This window comes from Schistocerca cancellata, chromosome 8 (assembly GCF_023864275.1).
Source record: "Schistocerca cancellata isolate TAMUIC-IGC-003103 chromosome 8, iqSchCanc2.1, whole genome shotgun sequence".
NCBI classification, from domain to species: domain Eukaryota; kingdom Metazoa; phylum Arthropoda; class Insecta; order Orthoptera; family Acrididae; genus Schistocerca; species Schistocerca cancellata.
In genome coordinates, this window is record NC_064633.1 from 533,688,981 (window position 1) to 533,713,562 (window position 24,582).

General features: G+C 43.5%; 1 protein-coding gene across 1 annotated transcript in view; it reads right to left on the minus strand.

Annotated features, from left to right (window-relative positions):
* Positions 1 to 3,615: 3,615 nt before the first annotated feature.
* Positions 3,616 to 24,582, minus strand: part of LOC126094546 (galactoside alpha-(1,2)-fucosyltransferase 2-like) — an 88,528-nt gene continuing 67,561 nt past the window's right edge. Inside the window, exon 6 of the mRNA XM_049908979.1 lies at positions 3,616 to 4,250. Within this exon, the coding sequence (XP_049764936.1) occupies positions 3,924 to 4,250 (327 nt within the window). The 3' untranslated portion in view covers positions 3,616 to 3,923. The remainder of the gene's footprint in view (positions 4,251 to 24,582) is intronic.

Genomic DNA, 24,582 nt, shown 5'->3' on the forward strand with positions numbered 1-24,582 from the left:
TGTTTAAATTGATCTTTGAAAAGGCATTTCCAAAAGTATGCATGTCTATATCAACAACTCACAAAAATAGATCGATAACAGCAGGTATTAAGAAGTCCTCCCAAACACTTAAAACACCTCAGTTCCATGAAAAAAATTCGCAATGATCCAGAATTCTTAAATTTCTATTATAGATACGAAAAGATCTATAGGAATGTCCTGATTGCTGCAAAAAAGTCATTTAATGACTAAAGAATATATAATGCAGAGAATAAAAGCAAACAGTCTGGCATGTTATAAAAAAGGAGACAAGGAGAGGCAAACAAATGTAGAATAACATACTGCTGAGGGAGGGGGATAAGGTAATAAATGATCCACAACACTTAGCAAACTTTATAAATGAGCAATTTTCAAGTATTGCAGAGAAGTTACAGCAAAAATTCCCCAAAACAAATATAACACCTGTAAATAACGTTGCTCTAAATACTTGATGTTATTCCAACCACAGAGAATGAAGTCAATAAAACTGTTCAAAAACTGAAAAATAAAAAGTCAGTAGGCTTACATGAAGTACCAATGTGTGTACTGAAACAATGCATAGGGATTATACAAGGTCCCTGAACAAGTAAATGAATCTTTCACATCAGGGACATTTCCAGAGCAGTTCAAACAGGCAAGAGTTGTACCTTTGCTTAAGAAAGGTAGTGCAGGAGACATGGAAAATTACCGGCCCATTTCTCTGCTGTCAGCATTCTCAAAAATAATAGAAGCAATTATGAAAGACAGATTAATGAATTAACTGAATAAATACAATCTTTTAAGCGAAGCACAGTTTGATTTCTGAAGTGGGAAAAATATGGAGTCAGCCATAGTAGAATTCACAAAAGTTGTACTTGATGCTCTTGATAAAGATGAGTGTATCACAGGCATATTTTTGTATCTTTCTAAGGCATTTGATACAGTCGTCCACAAGATTCTATTAAATAAATTAGAAGCATTAGGAATAAAAGGGGTAGCTAATGACTGGTTTTGATCATACGTAGCAGATAGGGTACAAAGAATAGAGATAACACATACTTCAAATAGATCTAAACATTTAGTAAAACTCTTATCAGAACCAAAATACATTAATATACGGATTCTGCAAGGTAGCATATTAGGACCAATTGGTCAATAAGCAATAAAGTGACATTGAACATAGAGAAAACTAATGCCATTAATGTCAGTTTGAAGAGGAAAAACGAGAATGATAATTAAATGTAGATGGAACCTCTATAGACTGTGCAACAAACGCAAAATTTCTTGGAATGAATATTGATGCTCAGTTGAAGTGATGTGAACACACAAAGGTACTTGCAAACAGTGCCTTTTAGTTACATATTATTCATATGTACACTCAGTTCTTAGCTATGGCATTCTTTTTTGGGATGCAAACGCACAAAATATGAACACAATTTTCAAACTCCAGAATATAGCCACAAAATAATGACCAAAAATACTAGTCAAGCTCATTGTAAACATCTGTTCAGAACACTGGGGATTTTAACTGCTCCATGTGAATAGATTTACCAGTCAGTTGTACACATCAAAAATAACATTGGTAATTACTGGACAAACAGCTCTATCCATGACCATGCAACAAGAGATAGACTCAACTTACATTTACCAAGAAAAAATAAATTTAAAACTTAAAACAGTATTTTCTACCAAGGAATAAAACTGTACAATAAATTCCCAAAGGAGATCAAAGAAATTGCAAAAATACACTTATTTAAAAAAGCAGCAAACAAAGTACCTGTTATACAATACATTTTATACATTGAAGGATTAGTTAGATAAAACAGAGTAGCGGTATGATAAAAAATGTTATACAAAATACTAATAATAATAATGATTATAAAACATCCAACATTCCACAGAACACCTTCACTTTATGTTTTTTCCTTCGTTTTTCCTTTCTAGAAATACTTACCTCCAAGCTATGCACAGCATAATACTAACACCTCTTCCTATTTCTGAGCTCAACATCTCACTCGTTATGGAGGGATGTTGACTGAATTTTACAGGATAGCAAATAGGAAGTTGTGGTACAGAAAATGGCCCAGAGATCACCAGTGTGTGTGTGTGTGTGTGTGTGTGTGTGTGTGTGTGTGTGTGTGTGTGTGTGTGTCTGTGTGTCTGTGTGTAGTGAGTGAAGTGTTATGATAAAATGTGTGTAGAGAGTGTGCACCGACTGATAGTGAGATATGAGTGAACAGTGTGGTATTACACTATTAATTAAGTTATTTGTAAAAAATGTATTGTATACCAGGAGTAAATCTAATGATTGTCTCTAACAAGAAGCCTGTAAATATATATGTATACGAATTAGCTTCTTTTAAATTGGTCTAAACTAGTTAATACTTTGACATGTCCTTGTACTACTACTACTACTACTATTACTACTGTTTCACAGGAGTGAGTAGTAATTTTTAATAAGTTACAAATTAAGCATGAAACGCAGAAATACCAGTAACTATTCAAAACACATTGATCATCTGGCCAAACAAACTGTCATTCTGAGTAGAAAGCACGGAAAACATTAACACATTTGAAAAGGAAGCAAAAGGCAACTTAATTTCTCCTGGCTATAAAGTATAAAAGAAAATTTACGAGCTAGCTATTTAGGAGACTTCTTTTCCAAACAAGAACATCTTCAATTAAACTACACAGGAAGACAAAATGTATTGTGGTATCAGTAAATGAATGTGTTTTCCAATTCTTTGAGTTAATTTCAAGTGCGAAGGAAGAAGTTCATTTTTCTCACAGTGAATTGAAATTTTTCGCAAAAATTAGAACATACTTCACACAACCAGCAGATGTTTACCATTGTAGAGCTTAATGTTGTGTACTTTTCGTAATGCATATAAACAATGAATATGAAGTTTGCAAATTCTCATTTGCGGAGAAAGAAAAGGCAGTAATAGTTTCCAAAATTGGAATGAGTGTACCAACTGAAGATGTAATGAGTTCTTGCTTTAATCTGTGTACAAGAATCACTACCGTAGTTACGATGATACACTGAATTTACAATCCTTTAACAGTTTCAGAAGAGTGTGATGATAGTACTACATTTAATATTCTGGTGTACAAAGCACTGATACTTTGTATATGTAGCTAAATGACATTACATTATGTGTGTGGTCCTCAAATGGATCAGTTAAAAGAAAGTCAAATTATTTCAGATTTGTAAACTGCTATTATAAAAATGTTCCCTAAGTGTTGGTATTGTATCAATATGATGATGGTGCCAATTCCAAAATGAAACTGGGAGACATAAGCTCATCAGCATCATATCTCCCCATATAGAACAACAAGATGGATGCCCTTTGTTCAACAGGTGGCTTATGGCACTCAGACTGCATGTAACCACAGAAGTTGATATACTTCCCTACACTGAACGAGGTGGCGCAGTGGTTAGACACTGGACTCGCATTCGGGAGGACGACAATTCAATCCCGCCTCCGGCTATCCTGATTTAGGTTTTCCATGATTTCCGTAAATCACTGCAAGCAAATGCCAGGATGGTTCCCTTCAAAGGGCATGGCCGACTTCCTTCCCCGTCCTTCCCTAATCCGATGAGACCGATGGCTTTGCTGTCTGGTCTCCCTCCCCCCCCCCCCCCAAAAAAAACTTCCCTACAATCTAAATTGAACACAGACACATCCTAGTGGCATCATGGAGAAGTATCAGCACGTTGAGTCTAATGTCTCCTGGGTGAACTATATGGAGAGTTAAAGATGGTGCTCCTACTGTCCATCAAAGATACCATCTCGAGTTTCTAACTGCGAGATAGCAACCCAGTCAGAAACGTGTTTAGCGAACTGTATGATGCATGAAATGACAGCGTTGTGGTGCTAGTGGTGACATGCCTACTGCCCCTCAGGTCCTCCATCTTAAGATCCTCACTGTGAGATGGCGACCCAACCAGGAATGTGCTGTGCAAACTGCATGGCAGGCGACACGGCGTCTCCTCGTTGCAGGTGGTAGACGGCTGCGCGCCCGCCAGTCATTAGGGCTGAAAAGAGACCAAAGGTGCCATAGGCGAGCACAGAGTGGTTGCAACCGGACAGTAGTGCCAGATCCAACTCCGGCTCGTCCAGCACGCCATCCCCCACTAGGAAGGTATGTCGCAGACCCAGGGATCGCAGGTGTGGCAGCAGAACAACCTGCACCCAGTACGGGTCATCAGACGCCACCACCAGCACAAGTTCGCCACCTGAGGGCACCACCTGCATAACAATTGCAAATTTTCAGGAAGGGTGGAAGACAGGAGAGGGGGAAACAGAGAGCACTCAGAATACAAACTGTGGCCTTCAGGGTCAAAATTATAACCTAGAACTCCTCAAAAATGGATACACAACTCCAGTACAATTTACGTTTGGCAAACAAAACAAGGAAGATAAAGGAAATCTCAGTTAAAATATATACACTGCCCAGTCATATTAATGTGACCACCTCTCAAAAGCTTGAATAACCACTTTTTATTTTTTGTAGTCCAGATCACTGTGAAACGTTCAGGAAGAGAGTCAATAAGGTTCTGAAAGTTACTGGAAGGAATGTGGAGCCATGCTAACTCCAGTGCAATGGCCACCTGCGCTAGGTTTTTCAGCTGAGGATCCATGGTGTGAACAACCCAGTCATTTGGGTTTAAATCTGGGGAGTTTAGTGGCAAGGCGAGTTCGGTAAACTCAACCTGGTGCCGTTAGAACCACACACGTACACTGTGAGCTGAGTGACATGTTTCATTGTCCTGCTGGTAGATACCATCATGACGAGGAAAAACAAACTGCATTTAGGGGTGGCCATGGTTCCTATCGAAAAAAAGCATACTTTTGTTGATCCATTGTGCCTTTCAAGATGATTAGATCACCCAGGGAGCGCCCTCCCGCCTCGACCCTTCTGACGGTTGTTGCAGGATGTTTATTTTCAGAAGCTTCACGCCATACATGTCAGCAGCCATCTGTCTGATGGAGTGCAAAACGTGATTCATCTGAGAAGGCCACCTGTCTCCACTCAGTAGACGTTGAGACGCGGTACTAGCATGTAAATTCCAGCCTTCATCACTGATGAGCAGCAGTCATCATGGGAACTAAAATCGCCAATGTTTTTCGGTACGCAGGAGAAAAATAAATTGCAATTGGAAACCTGTGTCCGAAACCGTCATCGATTGAGGCAGCAGAGGATGACATTCATAACAGATGATGCCTTTCTATGCAGCAGCTAGCTGCGTTTTCACCAGTGTTGATAGTGGCAATCAGTTGCGATCACTGAACAACAAACAACATAGCGACGTTTCACCTACAGTACGTCGGCATACAAAGTCACGTTTGCTGCTGATGGGGTGGTCTAGTTGCAGGCGCCGGCGTCTATAACGCCGACACCCTGTAGTGTCACTGGATGACGTTTCCAGACACAGGTTCCTTTCCTCGATTTGTTACTCAAGACACCCTCCACAACCTCTCGAAGTTTGTCTCAACATTGCTGTGACACACTGTATATGGAACATAGGGTTTAACATATCGTCAAAAATGAGGTCATTAGCGAAGTGAGCACTAGCACTGGTTGGTGTTGGGTGGGGAAGCAAATTGGAGATGTCTTTTGAAACGACCGATCCTGTCATTCGTCTAAGACTATTTAGAGAAATCACCTTAATGTGGATGGATTCGTAATGCTGTATTCTCGAATATGAGTCTAATGTCTCATGACTGTGCAATCACATTTGACAGCCCATCCTCGAACCCCAAGAAGTAGCGAACGGAAGACATTATGCCGTTACTGTAACGTGAATGGTAACTCCAATGTTCAAATGAATCCAGATCGTGAGTACGTGTAGAATACAGTCGCATCTTGGCAATTCGAAGTTCAAGGAACCACAGAAAAAGTTTCAGTAATTGGGAGTTCGAGCTAACGAATGTTTGACTGATCAGGGAAGAATCAAGAAAACTTCGAAGGATGGTCATCGCCTCCAGACACAAAAAAATACTGCTGTAGTGTCAATAACAGATGTATTTCTTACTTTTACGATGTTTTGATTACCAATGAATTTTCAAAGCCTATATTCCTCGGTGATAATAAATATTCAATAATATGTGAATCATTATTTTTAATACAGGTCTATAGTATTTAACTTGCCAAGAAATCTAAATTCTTTCTTACGTTTTTCCTATACCAATGTATTGTGAACGAAACAATCGTATTTACGATATACTAACAGCCATTAAAAATAGGTACGTTTCGCCTGTGATCGAGTATCCAGGAGTAATTACTAGCGTGCCCCTGATAGTGTAATGTAGGCGTTGCAGTCAGGGTCAGTATAGCTAGACTGGGAATTACATTTATCTGCGAGAGGGCGAGAGGGAGGTTGAGAAATACACTGCAGAGTGTCTGCAGGTTATTTGAAAAGTGTTTTTCCCTGAAGAAGATGGGTAGGCCCACTAGGTAACGGTGAGAAGTATTGATTGAAAATTTACCACGTTAATAGGAAGAGGTAAGATGCTGATTATTTGTGTGTTGTAGAATGTCAACTTTCGATGTCAACTTTCAAGATTTAATATACATAACTTTTATCAGATTCAGATTTACCTTAGTTCTAGAAATGCGTACCTCATCATTCCTTTCCATACTCGGTAGCGGTTTTCAGGAGAGTAAACAAGTGAACTGAGACATAGTCATATGACTGACACGTCTCAGTATGATAACCATGAGAAAAACAACTAATTACTGTTCCAAAAGATAGATTACTGAACTGCATTCACATAAATGACTGGTAAAAATTTGTATCACACTGCGGTGAGATGTAACCATTCCAAAGACAGTGCCACAATCATTTTGCTAAAGACCTAACCTGTTCACCGAGGGTCTGCAAGAAGAGCTATCTGTAAGTCTTCTTATCAGGTTTCTAATTTTACCGTCATGGCCACAGTATGAAAAATCTCCGTTTTACAAATTTTAAGAATAAGTCTTTACATAAAGAATAACTTCTCTACTGTAGCGTTCCCCATAGGAGATTACTGTGAATGCTATCGAGCTGCCTATGTTCAATCTTTTCCTTTAACTGCACGTCCTAGAGTTCCAGACTGGCAAAAAATACTGTAGATTCGTCTGACAGACAGTTTTATAAGAAAGGTTTTTTTTTAGGATTATTCCAATGAATCTCTATTTGTTACATGGCTTCTTGCTCAGCTGCGGTTGGTCGGATTCTCAATATGAGGTTACAGTTCATACAATTATTTTATTGCCGATGGTGGTTTTCCCACTTATTTAGGGCATTACATTACATTAAATTCCGTAGAGGATCATTGGCGAGCATTTTGCAAAAAAATGTCATCACGTATACAACTGTGTTCTCTTTGAAAAACAAAAAAAAAACCTTCGGTTCATTCGAATATTTCCTGTGATATTCCGTAAGGACGGTATTGGTTTACTAGGCGGCAGTTCAGAACAATAAGGTTCATTTTTAAAGACAAGCTTTTTAAATGTGTGTTTTGCGCGCCAGTATTTTGATAAATGCTACAGTTACATAATATTATGAAAAGGATAGATTACTTCTCACGATGTGGCGGAGACGTTGAGTAGCGGTTGGGCTCAACAAAAGGACTGTCAAATTTAGAGAACCAACATTTAAAGCTGGCTGCCGGATGATTCTACTGCCGCCAACATATACTGCGCGTAAGGACACGAAGATAAGATATGAAACATTAGGGCTCATGAGGAGGCATATTTATAGTCGTGTTTCCCGCGCTCTATTTGCGAGTGGAACAGGAAAGGAAATGACCAGTAGTGCTACAGGATACCCTCCTCCACGCACCGTACGGTGGCTTGCGGAGTATCGAAGTAGATATAGACGTAGAAACGAGTAAGCTTTAAGCCAAAAAAGCCATCATCAGAATTAGAAAACATACAAGCACATACACTCACGCAAAGACAACTCACACACACATGACCACTGTCTCTGGCTGAATCATCTCCACTATATGGCGAGTAGCAATCTATCCTTTCCATAATACTGTCACTAACCCATCCTGGATTTTCTATTATTCTACAGTTAAACAAGGAAGTACAGGATCTTCTCGAATTGAAAATTTTTTGTCGCGGATAGAAAAACAGGTCGATACTTTTAACGACTCAGTAAACGCGAGGCACTGACACGCGCTTTATTTTTCTTTTTCGTATTCCTCAGTTTATTGCACAGTTTACGTTGAAATATCGCAGTATATGTGCCAGTGTGGTGCCTGTTAGTGGTGTGTAAACAGTTTTAATTTTCGTTTTTTCTGTGGAAAATTGTAACTTCAATTTTTTATGTACTCTTTTCCAATGCTACATTTTGATTGTATTGTTAAAGATTTAAATAATAAGTAAATATCAAAATATATAGCATGAACAGAATAACAGTTTTTAACATTGGAGAAAGAGAATCAGGAGGTTGGACAAAGATATTATTTGTTACTGAGCAAACGAACATCAGACAAGCCAGCCAGCAGTGTGTGTGATCAGGAATGCTGTGTAATGGCCGCGCTCTGAAAATAATATCTGGATCGTCGTAAATTAAAGTGACAAAATGCTGAAAGGATGCAGGATGTTGTTTAATGCGACGGCGTATTAGCCACAAAATTACGCTGGATGCACTGCGAGACAGAGGAAAATGCCAGTCCGCCACTAACATTACGAGAGCTACGTCGACGACGCGTACGTTCGGTAACACAGGTAAGTGTTACACTCATAGGTTAAGTGCAACTTTTGGAATTTCTTGAGCAGTTTAATTTTAAAACTTAACTGTTGGAGTGGTTTCAGGGTTTTAATGACTATTTTCTCCATCATGATAAAATTACATTTGGCGTGAAATATTAAGTCAGTGATTAAAAGATTTAACTTGCATAGCTATGAAATGGTATTTTTAATTCGCGCCACTCGAGTCTGTTAGTATCATATGCCACTAAATTCAATCTAAAGGACGATATTTTCCCTTAACTAAATAGTTTTGTAGCATTACGTATTCAGAAATCGTCGCAGTCGGTTCAGCATCTACAAGGGTGTGCTGAAAAGCTATGTCTCCGAACTTCTTGTGTGAAAACCCTTAAAGCTTTTTAAATAAAGCAAATGTTGTTAGCATTCTACATATGTATATTCTTCGTGGCTACACATCTGCAGTACCCTGCCGTTACAGGACTCCGAATTGTAGCGTGAAACACGGCGTTGTGTAACGTAAATATGTCGGTGCATGAGAAACAGCGTGCCGTAATCGAGTTTCGAATTCGGAGAATTCGTCCACACGTGGGCACCCTTTCCTTCAGCATGACAATGCCAGACGACACACGACCGCTGAGATATCTGCGACAGTCGCCTTGGGTCCCCTGTCATCGATCACCCTACATGCAGTCACAACTTGACACCATATCATTTTCGTCTGTTTCCAAAACTTAAAGAACACCTTTGAGGAGGACTTCAATGTACTAGGGATGAAGCGGTACAACGAGAGGCGAAGTTGTGACAGTCAACGGAATCAAACATTCTGCCATAACGTTATCAATAAACTGATCTCTCAGTGGGAGAAATGTGTTCATCGCCAGAGTAACTGTTTTCAGAAATAAATACATAGCCATGAAGAATAAAGATGTATAATGTTAATAAAGTTTGTTCTATTTAAAAAGCTTTAAGTGTTTTCACATAAAAAATTCGGAGGCATTACTTTTCCTCACGCCCTTGTTACAGAGTACTTTGAGGAGAGAGCTCTGGATCAGCAGCCCATAAACCAACTGTATTTTTGACGTATGTTGCCAATACTTTCATTGTGTAGCCTTATGGAGAAGATAAATTAACTTGAGTTTTTACATTTTCTCAACTCCATTCATAAGAAAATCCGGTTCAGCATGGTATAAGAGAAAGATGTTTACCTGCCTTTAGTGGTTGTTTTGGTTATATGGAGAATGCTGGCTCCCTGGGGCATTCAGCTTGTTCTAAGCCCACTCATACCGATTTGAATTTACAATCGTCTAGTTGTCATCACCTATGGTAAAATATCAGTGTGCTTAAAACACTTGCGCACAAAGCTGACACAGCCTCAGATTCAGGATGAATCAAAATGGTTGACAGGCAGTGAGGTTGGCGTTGTTTGGGGTAGGAAATGGCTCTGAGCACTATGGGACTTAACATCTGAGGCCATCAGTCCCCTAGAACTTAGAACTACTTAAACCTAACTAACCTAAGGACATCACACACATCCATGCCCGAGGCAGGATTCGAACTTGTGACCGTAGCTGTCGCGCAGTTCCCGACTGAGGCGCCTAGAACCGCTCGGCCACATCGGTCGGCCAGGATGAATCCCAAAATAGCTCACCCACTTAAATGTAGTGTTGAAGAATCTATATATTCTACACAACAGATTAACAAGACACTATTAGTTAAAATGAAGCACCAGAAATTGGATAAGAAAAGTGCACGCCGACAAAATCTCCAGTTTTTCTTCCCTTTGTTGGCAATATTTCGTTTAAGCTAGCGAGAATCCTCCATAAATTTAAGGTAAAAGTTATTTTTCGTTCACCGTCGAAGACTGCTCTATGTCTGTGATCAGTGAAAGTTTGTTATTGCGTAAGACTGAAATTCGCAAAATATGTTGCCAGCGTGGTACTGCTTACATACGCCAAACGCAGAGCAAGCCTGCTATTGCTGAATATTTTATCTCCACTGGACATTCAGTGGGATATGATAAAACAAAAAAAATTGGTCACAGTAACATCTTTTTAGGATAAAACGTTATCCAACACAGGGCAGGGATGGTACAGCAACCAGTAATGTTTAATGAAGAAACAGTTAGTCTTGACTGCAGGGATGTATTTATTTTTTATATACTAGTGACGCATGTCGCACTATTCAGGCATCTTCAGTGTGGCTGAACATTATATGGTGTTAAGTACATGGGCTACTGAGCGTACAGAACGTCCCAGAAAATAATAGGCATAGTCAAATTTCTTGTTGAGGTGTGCGATGTAGTCCAAAAAATTCAAAGCGGGATCAGACCTACGTAGATCTGTGACTATGGAAACATGTCAGAGATGTAGTTGCTCAAACTTTTTCAATCCAAGTGCAGGTCTTAGCCAGGTGGTAGAGGATATAGGTTCCTTGTGCAAGGGTTTCACAAAGTAGGATCATGTGATGATAGTGGGTGGAGTGGGAAACAGTATTGAGTGTGACCTGGTGAAAATAGCCTCGGCAACAACCCATACCAATGCTGGGCTGGTGCCTGCTTTCGTGTGGCATGATCAGCCCCAGTTGAACCGCTCTGTCAGGAGGGTAAATATGGAGTTGGATCAGTTGCGTAGGGCGGCCACTCTGTCAGACATTGGATTGGTTCCTATCGAGGCTATTGATAGGGGGGATTTCACAAGGCATGGCCTACACGTCAGTAGGAAAGGGAAGGGTAAACTGGCAGAGTTCTTAGCGAAATCCATAAGGGGAGACACTAGTACTCATGGATGTACCTCTTTTTTAGACTAAAATCAGTGTCCAATGAGAAGTTCAGGCAGGCACGTGCTAAAGAGGTCCAAAACTCACAAAATTCTCACAACAGGAAAATAAATAATAATGTTACCATATTTAACCAAAATATTGGTGGATTAAAGAAAAAAGTAGATTATCACAATAGTAAAGTAAAAAATAATGTTACGATTTTTCACCAAAATATTCTGGGATTGAAGAATAAAGTAGATGAGCTCCTGGTTTGTTTAGATGACATTGAATCTGATAATGTAATAGATATACTATGCCTGTCCGATCATCACATTGTGTCTGATATGGAAAAGGTAACTATCAGTGGTTATAAACTAGCTGCACATATGAGTAAAGAGAATAAGGTGTGAGGAGGAGTTGCCATATACACTCCTGGAAATGGAAAAAAGAACACATTGACACCGGTGTGTCAGACCCACCATACTTGCTCCGGACACTGCGAGAGGGCTGTACAAGCAATGATCACACGCACGGCACAGCGGACACACCAGGAACCGCGGTGTTGGCCGTCGAATGGCGCTAGCTGCGCAGCATTTGTGCACCGCCGCCGTCAGTGTCAGCCAGTTTGCCGTGGCATACGGAGCTCCATCGCAGTCTTTAACACTGGTAGCATGCCGCGACAGCGTGGACGTGAACCGTATGTGCAGTTGACGGACTTTGAGCGAGGGCGTATAGTGGGCATGCGGGAGGCCGGGTGGACGTACCGCCGAATTGCTCAACACGTGGGGCGTGAGGTCTCCACAGTACATCGATGTTGTCGCCAGTGGTCGGCGGAAGGTGCACGTGCCCGTCGACCTGGGACCGGACCGCAGCGACGCACGGATGCACGCCAAGACCGTAGGATCCTATGCAGTGCCGTGGGGACCGCACCGCCACTTCCCAGCAAATTAGGGACACTGTTGCTCCTGGGGTATCGGCGAGGACCATTCGCAACCGTCTCCATGAAGCTGGGCTACGGTCCCGCACACCGTTAGGCCGTCTTCCGCTCACGCCCCAACATCGTGCAGCCCGCCTCCAGTGGTGTCGCGACAGGCGTGAATGGAGGGACGAATGGAGACGTGTCGTCTTCAGCGATGAGAGTCGCTTCTGCCTTGGTGCCAATGATGGTCGTATGCGTGTTTGGCACCGTGCAGGTGAGCGCCACAATCAGGACTGCATACGACCGAGGCACACAGGGCCAACACCCGGCATCATGGTGTGGGGAGCGATCTCCTACACTGGCCGTACACCACTGGTGATCGTCGAGGGGACACTGAATAGTGCACGGTACATCCAAACCGTCATCGAACCCATCGTTCTACCATTCCTAGACCGGCAAGGGAACTTGCTGTTCCAACAGGACAATGCACGTCCGCATGTATCCCGTGCCACCCAACGTGCTCTAGAAGGTGTAAGTCAACTACCCTGCGCAGCAAGATCTCCGGATCTGTCCCCCATTGAGCATGTTTGGGACTGGATGAAGCGTCGTCTGACGCGGTCTGCACGTCCAGCACGAACGCTGGTACAACTGAGGCGCCAGGTGGAAATGGCATGGCAAGCCGTTCCACAGGACTACATCCAGCATCTCTACGATCGTCTCCATGGGAGAATAGCAGCCTGCATTGCTGCGAAAGGTGGATATACACTGTGCTAGTGCCGACATTGTGCATGCTCTGTTGCCTGTGTCTGTGTGCCTGTGGTTCTGTCAGTGTGATCATGTGATGTATCTGACCCCAGGAATGTGTCAATAAAGTTTCCCCTTCCTGGGACAATGAATTCACGGTGTTCTTATTTCAATTTCCAGGAGTGTATGTCAAAAGTTATCACTGTGCAGAAAGCTTAGATACAAAAAAGTTTTGTCTAGACTAACATATAGAAGCATGTGCCTGTCAACATAAGCTGAAGGAGGGCTCTTTTATAATTGTAACAGTATATAGGTCCCCTTCAGGAAACTTTCATTTATTCCTGGAAGACTTGGATGCCTTGTTGTGCTATCTGTCAGATAAGGGAAAGCAAGTTATTATTTGTGGGGACTTCAGTGTTGATTCACTGAAAGAGTGTAATACGAAGAATGACCTGGAAGTCTTGCTCGGTTCTTTCAATTTGACATGTCAGTAATTTTCCTACTCGGGTAGTAAAGGACAGCAGTACAGTGATAGATAACACTTTTATAGACCAATATAGGTTTAAAAACATAAATTCTTGTCCTGTTGAGAATAGGCTTTCTGATCATGATGCTCAGCTAGTTACAGTATATGACATAGCTCCATTCAGTAATTCAAAACTACGCTCCAAAGTAGTGCATTCATTTAATGACTCAACAATTAGAAATTTCAGAGAAAATCTTCAGCAGTTAGACTGGGATGAGGTGTGCAAGGAACCCGATGCTAATTTAAAATATAACTTATTACATGATACACTTGTAAGAGAAAGAAAACTGTTTCCCCAAGAAAGTAGTTAAATCTAATTATAAGAAACCATGCAAAAAAACTTTGGCTTACTAAAGGAATAAAAATATCTTGTAACCACAAAAGGGAACTGTATCTAACAACAAGAAATAGTAATGACCCAGAAACAGCCAAATATTATTAAAACTACTGTGCTGCATTAAGAAAGGTTATTAAAAAGTCTAGAAGCATGTGCATCATGTCTGAGATCAATACGTCTGATAAGAAAATCAAAACAATTTGGAATATTATTACAAGGGAGACAGGGCAACCAAGAGTACACGATGACGGCATCACCATCAAAGCGAATGGAAACTTGATAAACAACAAGCCAGAAATCGAAAACATTTTGAATAATCATTTTTTAAATGTAGAGAAAATAGGATCTAAATGTTCATTAGAAGAAGCAAGGCAGTAAATGGTAGAGGCCATACCCACACCATTTGATACAATTGAAATTCCACCCACCTCTCCTTCTGAAATTAGAAAGATAATAAACTCTCTCAAGAATAAAAGCTCACATGTGTAAGGGGTCCGTACGCCCTTACTATAAATTTGCACTCGGCACAGGTCGATAGGGCGAAAAATCGATTGTGTCGTGTTGTGAGAGCGAGTGTGAGTTGAGTGAGTGCCATGTTGCGGGTAGAGGTGTGTGGAGGCCAGTTGTTGTAATGCAAGGCTTTAACGACAAAGGGAGTTGCCATCGCCGCGGTTTAACCCCTTTGTTCTAGAATAATACTGGGAAAGTGAAGAAGTATTATTACGAAAGTGATTAGTGATATTCTAGTGCCGATATTTTGGTTTCGCGTCTACCGCGCCGGCATCTCTTTGGATTGCAGTGTTGGATTGCAGTGTTGGATTGCAGTGTTGGATTGCAGTGATGGATTAACGTGTGACAATAATGAAAAATGAAGAAGCCGGTGCTGAGATTAGCCGTAATTAGATATGTATGACGAAGGCGGTGGCTGTCTCCTCCTTTTTGTGTTTTTGAGACGAATATAGGCTCGTAATTAGTGAAACTGTGTTGGTGTTTTTCTTGTTACCAGACATTTCATTATTACAGCGTTTGAGAAGGACGAACTGCAAAGTAACAACTCCCGTAGCAGTCAATTCCGATTGCCAGCCCCATTAGGTACACGGTCACATTAATAATAATTATTGGGCTGCTATTCGATCAGATCAGGTCGGGATAAATAAACGGAGGTGTTACACATGGAATTGATGGCATTTCCAACAAGATAATAAAAGCTTGTTCCCAGGAAATAAGTGGGATTCTTAGCCACATATGTAATAGCTCTCTGAAGCTGGGTATTTTCCCAGATAGACTGAAGTATGCCATTGTTAAACCACTGCATAAAAAGGGGATACGTCTTATGTCAACAACTACCGCCCAGTCTCTCTTTTGACTGCCTTATCCAAAATTCTTGAAAAAGTAATGTATTGTAGAGTAGCTTCACACCTTTCTAAAAATAAAGTTTTAACAAAATGTCAGTTTGGTTTCCAGAAGGGTTTTTCAACGGAACATGCTATATATACTTTCACTAATGAAATATTGAATGGTCTGAGTAACCGGAAGTCACCTGTTGGGATTTTTCATGATCTATCAAAGGCTTTTGATTGTGTAAATCATGGAATACTTCTAGATAAGCTGAAGTACTGTGGTATAAATGGGACAGTGATCAAATGGTTTAAATAATACCTAACTGGAAGAGTGCAGAAAGTTGAAATAAACAGTTCACATAATATGCAAAAAACTGGTGATTTCTCAAACCGGGGAACAATCAAGAATGGGGTGCTGCAAGGGTCAGTCTTGGGTCCTCTGCTGTTCTTAATATATACTAATGACTAGCCATTCTGTATTCACAAAGATGCAAAGCTGGTACTTTTTGCCGATGTTACAAGTATAGCTATCACACCCAACAGACAAGAATTAACTGGTGAATTTGTAAACGATGTTTATATACATCTGAGTAAATTAGCTTTCCACGCCTATTTTCATTCTCTGCTTTCGTATGGCATTATATTCTGGGGTAACTCATCATTGAGTAAAAGAGTGTTCATTGCACAAAAGCGTGTAATCAGAATAATTGGTGGAGCTCATCCAAGATCATCCTGCAGACACTTATTTAAAGAGCTAGAGATATTCACTGTAGCCTCACAACATATATATTCACTTATGACATTTGTTATTTACAATCTGAACGGATTCAAAAGTAATAGCAGTGTACATGGCTACAACACTAGGAGAAAGGATGATCTTCACTACCCAAGGTTAAATTTAACTTTGGCTCAGAGGGGGGTAAATTATGCTGCCACAAAAGTCTTTGGTCACTTACCTAATAGCATCAAAAGTCTGAGAGATAGCCATATAGCATTTAAAAGGAAATTAAAAGAATTTCTTAATGGCAACTCCTTCTACTCATTAGATGAATTTTTGGATGTAGTAAGTGGGTAATTTCTCAAACCCCTTAAAAAATTTAAAATATTAAGTGTCATGTAATATTTTGTGTATTGTAATATCTTGTATGGACACCTTTTATTAACCTGACACATTCCACATCATTACGAAGTGCCCTATTCATGATCTATAGAACAAGTACTAATCAAATCTAATCTAATCTCATGTCCAGGCTATGCACATAGTACTATGTGCATAGACCGGACATGAGCAGTTACACCTCTCACATGTTTGCATGGTGACAGTTCTATGTGGCCCTGATCCTGTTTCGTACATAGTACGATGTTCATGGCCCGGACATGAGCAACTGCACCTCCGACATGTTTACATGACAGATCTCTGTGTAAGCCCGATTCTGATTTGCATTCATTGAACTACATCGCTTGTGTCAACTCGACATTTGACGAGGGCAGTTACTTGGTGGGACATTCTGTTTGCTCAGTATCCCATGTACCTAACACAATCTAATATTCACACAATCTGAAGGTGTCTGAATTAGGCAAAAAGTGTCATTGGTAATGTGGGTGTGATTCTACTTGACGTGGATTCTACAGGCCCAATCTAGATTTCCGGAGGCATGTGGCACCAGATGTATACGCACAATTCTCGTAAATTATGGCCCAGCTGTTTGTCGGCATGGCGCTAGTGCCCATTAGCATCCGCAGTGTGCACCATCTTTTACAGATGAGTCGAATTTGGTGGCCAAGAAACCAACGTGTTGTCACTATCATGCTCTTGAAAATACAGTAAAACGTTTCTGGCCATCTGACACAGACCGTTATCCTCCTGGAGATTCCATCGGCGTTGGAGAAGACATCAAGAATGAAGATGGTCAGCAATAATGTTCACGTAGAACACACTGTCACGATGCCTCCGATTACTACCACAGGTTCATTAGTCCACGGTCCACTCTCGACGATACCGTGTGCAGTGCAATTACACTCCTGGAAATTGAAATAAGAACACCGTGAATTCATTGTCCCAGGAAGGGGAAACTTTATTGACACATTCCTGGGGTCAGATACATCACATGATCACACTGACAGAACCACAGGCACACAGACACAGGCAACAGAGCATGCACAATGTCGGCACTAGTACAGTGTATATCCACCTTTCGCAGCAATGCAGGCTGCTATTCTCCCATGGAGACGATCGTAGAGATGCTGGATGTAGTCCTGTGGAACGGCTTGCCATGCCATTTCCACCTGGCGCCTCAGTTGGACCAGCGTTCGTGCTGGACGTGCAGACCGCGTGAGACGACGCTTCATCCAGTCCCAAACATGCTCAATGGGGGACAGATCCGGAGATCTTGCTGGCCAGGGTAGTTGACTTACACCTTCTAGAGCACGTTGGGTGGCACGGGATACATGCGGACGTGCATTGTCCTGTTGGAACAGCAAGTTCCCTTGCCGGTCTAGGAATGGTAGAACGATGGGTTCGATGACGGTTTGGATGTACCGTGCACTATTCAGTGTCCCCTCGACGATCACCAGTGGTGTACGGCCAGTGTAGGAGATCGCTCCCCACACCATGATGCCGGGTGTTGGCCCTGTGTGCCTCGGTCGTATGTAGTCCTGATTGTGGCGCTCACCTGCACGGCGCCAAACACGCATACGACCATCATTGGCACCAAGGCAGAAGCGACTCTCATCGCTGAAGACGACACGTCTCCATTCGTCCCTCCATTCACGCCTGTCGCGACACCACTGGAGGCGGGCTGCACGATGTTGGGGCGTGAGCGGAAGACGGCCTAACGGTGTGCGGGACCGTAGCCCAGCTTCATGGAGACGGTTGCGAATGGTCCTCGCCGATACCCCAGGAGCAACAGTGTCCCTAATTTGCTGGGAAGTGGCGGTGCGGTCCTCTACGGCACTGCGGAGGATCCTACGGTATTGGCGTGCATCCGTGCGTCGCTGCGGTCCGGTCCCAGGTCGACGGGCACGTGCACCTTCCGCCGACCACTGGCGACAACATCGATGTACTGTGGAGACCTCACGCCCCACGTGTTGAGCAATTCGGCGGTACGTCCACCCGGCCTCCCGCATGTCCACTATACGCCCTCGCTCAAAGTCCGTCAACTGCACATACGGTTCACGTCCACGCTGTCGCGGCATGCTACCAGTGTTAAAGACTGCGATGGAGCTCCGTATGCCACGGCAAACTGGCTGACACTGTCGGCGGCGGTGCACAAATGCTGCGCAGCTAGCGCCATTCGACGGCCAACACCACGGTTCCTGGTGTGTCCGCTGTGCCGTGCGTGTGATCATTGCTTGTACAGCCCTCTCGCAGTGTCCGGAGCAAGTATGGTGGGTCTGACACACCGGTGTCAATGTGTTCTTTTTTCCATTTCCAGGAGTGTAGATTGGTGCATAGGTTCGCAGTATTTTTGTTTTGCACGTTGGTATTCCGACTGATATGGTTTTATTTATCGATTGTCATTTTTTACTAGTACTTTACTGTGGGTATGTTAAGTTTACATATAGTCATTTTGTAATTTGGAGATACTGAGTGCAGCTGTGGACGCTAGATAGTGGAGTGCCAAGTGGAGGAATCGGAACATTTACGACATATTCTTCTATTTGAATTCAGTAGAGGGGTGACAGCAGCGGAGGCGTCAGAAACTTTAGCGCCGTGTATGGGAATAATGTCACTGGACAGAGCACCGCAAGAAAATGGTTTTCTCGTTCGAGGCAGGTACGTTTTGACATTTAGTGACTCTCCCCGTTTAGAAAGACCTTTGAGGTTTGATGAAGATCGTTTAAACGTATTAATCCACACCGATCCATGTCAGTTTACTCAAGAACTGACAAATGTGATGAACTGTGATCATTCCACCAGCTTGTGACATTTGCATGCAACGGGAAGGTTCGAAAATTGGGTGGCCATATGTGCATCTCTGCTTGCTCGTCATCAAATGGCTCGTGAACAACATCGACGATTCCTATTCCGTTTCGTCACTGGGGACGAGAAATGTGCCTTTATGCTAACGTAAGAAAAAAAACCGGAATGGTTGAGTCCAAACAAAGCAACAACTCCCCGTACAAAAACCTACTCGCATCTACAAAAGATAATGTTATGTATCTGGTGGAACAGCGACGGCGTATTGTACTACGAATTGCTTCCCCGAGGCATAACCGTCATTGCTGACATTTATTGTAAACAGCAGAGACGTCTTACAGATGCAGTCAGAGAATAGTTACGAGGAAGACTCCGTAATGTGATGCTACTCTACTATAACGGCCGCCCACATTCTGCTAGGCAGACAAAAAACACAATGCAGGGGCCTTAGTCACTTGATTTTGCGCCCTAGATTTTTACGTTTCTCGCTCTCTGTCGAACGAACTTCAAGGAACTTCCATTCCAGATGAAAATGCGTTAAGAACATGGGTCGATGAGTTCTTCTCGTCAAAACTACGTGATTTCTACAGTAACGGAATCGAAAAGTTACCCCAGCGTTGCCAGAACGTAGTAAATATTGAAGGAGAATATATTATCGATGACTAAAGTTTGTTATGTGTGTCTCTTGTGTTTATTAAACTTATGGAAAAACACTACGAACTTACGCGCCAATCCAATAGTTGACGATGCACCGGATCAACATATGAAGGAGTAGATGTGGTCCGTTGTGTGACCCTCAAGTTCAGCAATGTGAATTGAACGGTGAGCGAAGAAACCACTCGTGTCTCCACCAGCATTGTACGCCTTCGCCATATTGACATTATTGTCTGATGAGGTGTAGACATGCAACATTTTGTCGCCGGATCGTGCTTTCACTGTCCTCCATTCACTTTCCACTAACTCTCGCGTCAGCAGCACGCGAACACGGGACCAGCTTCGCCGTTTCCGAAATGCTCGTTCCCAGGCGTCCGGCTATAACAATCTGCCCTGTGTCAAAGTCGTTTACGCCATCTGATTTCACCATTAGTGGCCCGTATCGACGATAGAATGATTCCCTATCCGTCTCTATTCCGCTTACCGCGTCACGTGCCCGCCACGGCACTAAGCGCCGTTCAGTCTCGCGGTCGTAATGTTTTGGCTCATCAGTGTAAATGAAACGATTAACCTTTTAAAGTTTGGTGTAACAGTATACTATTAAAGAGGAGATACGTTGATAGGGTAAGGAAAGGAAAAGTCCTGCAAACTGTGACAGTGGATAAGGCGGGTGTTGTTCCAGTTAGGCTGAAATATTGGGAACAGCTGGAGGCTGAAATATTGGGAACAGCTGGAAAGCGGCAGTAGTGGAGGCCTGCACCAAACAAACGTTTGGGTAGGAAAACGAGCTAAAAACTGTAACGACAGTCATTCTTAGCTATAAGTTAGATATTTCCTATCTGTTCGGAAATAATTACACCAGTGTTTTACATCATTCCAGGTCTGCAGAAATACAGAAGAATGGAAAACGAAGTTTATGACCTCTCAGGGGACGTTCTGTTTGGCTTAAAATATGACAACGGCAGGAAGTATTAAGAACATTTGTCTATCTATAAAAAGCGTTCAACAGTATAAAATGGTGCATAACGCTCGAAATTGTCGGGAAAATAGGGAAAGAAGGGTAATGTATCGCGTTTATAGCAATCTAGTGCGAAGAGCTAGAATGGAAGACCAAGAACGAAGAGGTCGGATTAAAAAGTAACAAAGGAATCCACTCTTCCACCACTCCTGTTAAGTGTGTACATCGAAGAAGCAGTGATGGAAATAAGAGCTTCAGAAGTGCGATAATACACTCTAAGAAAAAAAAAAAAAAAAACAAAACAAAACGCCGCCTCACGAAGGAATTATTCGAATGGGACGAAAATTGGAAAACTAGATGTACATATACAAGCAAATGATTATAATTTGAGAAAGGTTGGATGATTTATTCAAGAGAAAGAGCTTCACAAATTGAACAAGTCAATATTGCGTTCTACCACCTCTAGCCGGCCGGCGTGGGCGAGCGGTTCTAGGCGCTACAGTCTGGAACCGCGCGACCGCTACGATCGCAGGTTCGAATCCTGCTCGGGCATGGATGTGTGTGCTGTCCTTAGGTTATTGAGGTTTAAGTTGTTCTAAGTTCTAGGGGACTGATGACCTCAGAAGTTAAGTCCCATAGTGCTCAGAGCCATTTGAATCATTTTTTGTACCACCTATGGCCCTTATGCAAGCAGTTATTAAAATGGCTCAAATGGCTCTGACCACAATGGGACTAAACATCTGAAGTCCTCAGTCCCCTAGAACTTAGAAACCTAACTAAACTAAGGACATCACACACACCCATGCCTGAGGCAGGATTCGAGCCTGAGACCGTAGCGGTCGCGCGGTTCCAGACTGAAGGGCCTAGAACTGCTCGGCCACAGCGTCCGGCGCAGTTATTCAGCTCGGCACTGATTGAGAGAGATGTTGGCTGTCCTCCTGAGGGATATTGTGCCAAATTCTGTTCAATAGGCACGTTAGATCATCAAACTCCAGAACTGGTTGGAAGGCCCTTCCATAATGCTCCAAACGCTCTCAGTTGGGAAAGGCAGGGTTTGACAAGCACGAAGACAACTAGCAGAAACTCGCGCCGTGTGCGGGCGTCCATTATCTTGCTGAAATACACTCCTGGAAATGGAAAAAAGAACACATTGACACCGGTGTGTCAGACCCACCATACTTGCTCCGGACACTGCGAGAGGGCTGTACAAGCAATGATCACACGCACGGCACAGCGGACACACCAGGAACCGCGGTGTTGGCCGTCGAATGGCGCTAGCTGCGCAGCATTTGTGCACCGCCGCCGTCAGTGTCAGCCAGTTTGCCGTGGCATACGGAGCTCCATCGCAGTCTTTAACGCTGGTAGCATGCCGCGACAGCGTGGACGTGAACCGTATGTGCAGTTGACGGACTTTGAGCGAGGGCGTATAGTGGGCATGCGGGAGGCCGGGTGGACGTACCGCCGAATTGCTCAACACGTGGGGCGTGAGGTCTCCACAGTACATCGATGTTGTCGCCAGTGGTCGGCGGAAGGTGCACGTGCCCGTCGACCTGGGACCGGACCGCAGCGACGCTCGGATGCACGCCAAGACCGTAGGATCCTACGCAGTGCCGTAGGGGACCGCACCGCCACTTCCCAGCAAATTAGGGACACTGTTGCTCCTGGGGTATCGGCGAGGACCATTCGCAACCGTCTCCATGAAGCTGGGCTACGGTCCCGCACACCGTTAGGCCGTCTTCCGCTCACGCCCCAACATCGTGCAGCCCGCCTCCAGTGGTGTCGCGACAGGCGTGAATGGAGGGACGAATGGAGACGTGTCGTCTTCAGCGATGAGAGTCGCTTCTGCCTTGGTGCCAATGATGGTCGTATGCGTGTTTGGCGCCGTGCAGGTGAGCGCCACAATCAGGACCGCTTACGACCGAGGCACACAGGGCCAACACCCGGCATCATGGTGTGGGGAGCGATCTCCTACACTGGCCGTACACCACTGGTTATCGTCGAGGGGGCACTGAATAGTGCACGGTACATCCAAACCGTCATCGAACCCATCGTTCTACCATTCCTAGACCGGCAAGGGAACTTGCTGTTCCAACAGGACAATGCACGTCCGCATGTATCCCGTGCCACCCAACGTGCTCTAGAAGGTGTAAGTCAACTACCCTGGCCAGCAAGATCTCCGGATCTCTCCCCCATTGAGCATGTTTGGGACTGGATGAAGCGTCGTCTCACGTGGTCTGCACGTCCAGCACGAACGCTGGTCCAACTGAGGCGCCAGGTGGAAATGGCATGGCAAGCCGTTCCACAGGACTACATCCAGCATCTCTACGATCGTCTCCATGGGAGAATAGCAGCCTGCATTGCTGCGAAAGGTGGATATACACTGTACTAGTGCCGACATTGTGCATGCTCTGTTGCCTGTGTCTATGTGCCTGTGGTTCTGTCAGTGTGATCATGTGATGTATCTGACCCCAGGAATGTGTCAATAAAGTTTCCCCTTCCTGGGACAATGAATTCACGGTGTTCTTATTTCAATTTCCAGGAGTGTATAAGCCCAGGATTGCTTGCCATGACGGGTAACAAAACGCGGGGTGGAATATCATCGACGTACTGCTGTGCTGTCAGGGTGCCGCGGATGACAACCAAAGGGGTCGCACTGTGAAAAGAGATGGCATCGAAACCATCGCTCCTGGTTGTCAGGCCGTAAGGTGGGCGACAGTCAGTTTGGTACGCCACCGCTGTACCCGTCATCTCCAGACACGTCTTCGCTGGCCACTGGAGCTCAGTTCGAAGCAGCATTCATCACTGAAGACAATTCTACTACAGTCAATGAGATTACACGCCGAAAATGTGTCTGGTGGCGCCACAGGCAGCCGTGGGATAACTACTTGACTGGATAGTGCACGATTGACCAGTCCACTACATCGACACCCACAATGAGGCCTGTTTCAGATTCTGTCAAATGGTTATAACCCTGTCCCATACGAGTACGTGGCGTCTCCCTGACCTTCACTGTAATCACTCAGAATCTGACTCTGTTCTCGCACTTCGTACACCATCTCGGCCTGGTAAAAACATTAGATATGAACAACGCTAATTGCACTCTGGTGGCCGTTAACCGGTAACTGTCATAGAGGATTAGAACTCTTAACCATCTACATACCAGCCGATGGTGTGTATGTGTACAAATTTATATTGACATCTGATCATTTCTTCTAGCTGCACTGCGTTTTTGATTAGGCAATGTATTTTAGATAAATCTTATGTGGCATGGGATTTCTGATACTGCCATATGGGACGAAGTCTCATGATAGGGTGTGCGTGAAGTACACTATGTAATCAAAAGTATCCGGACACCTGGCTGAAAATGACTTAAAAGTTCGTGGCGCCATCCATAAGTAATGCTGGAATTCAATATGGTGTTGGCCCACCCTTAGCCTTGATGACAGCTTCCACTCTGGCAGGCATACGTTCAATCAGGTGCTGGAAGGTTTCTTTGGGAATGGCAGTCCATTCTTCACGGAGTGCTGCACTGAGGTGAGGTATCGATGTCGGTCGGTGAGGCCTGGTACGAAGTCGGCGTTCCACAACATCCCAGAGGTGTTCGATAGGATTCAGTTCAGGACTCTGTGCAGGCCAGTCCGTTACAAGGATGTTATTGTCGTGTAACCACTCCGCCACAGGCCGTGCATTGTGAACAGGTGCTCGATCGTGTTGAAAGATGC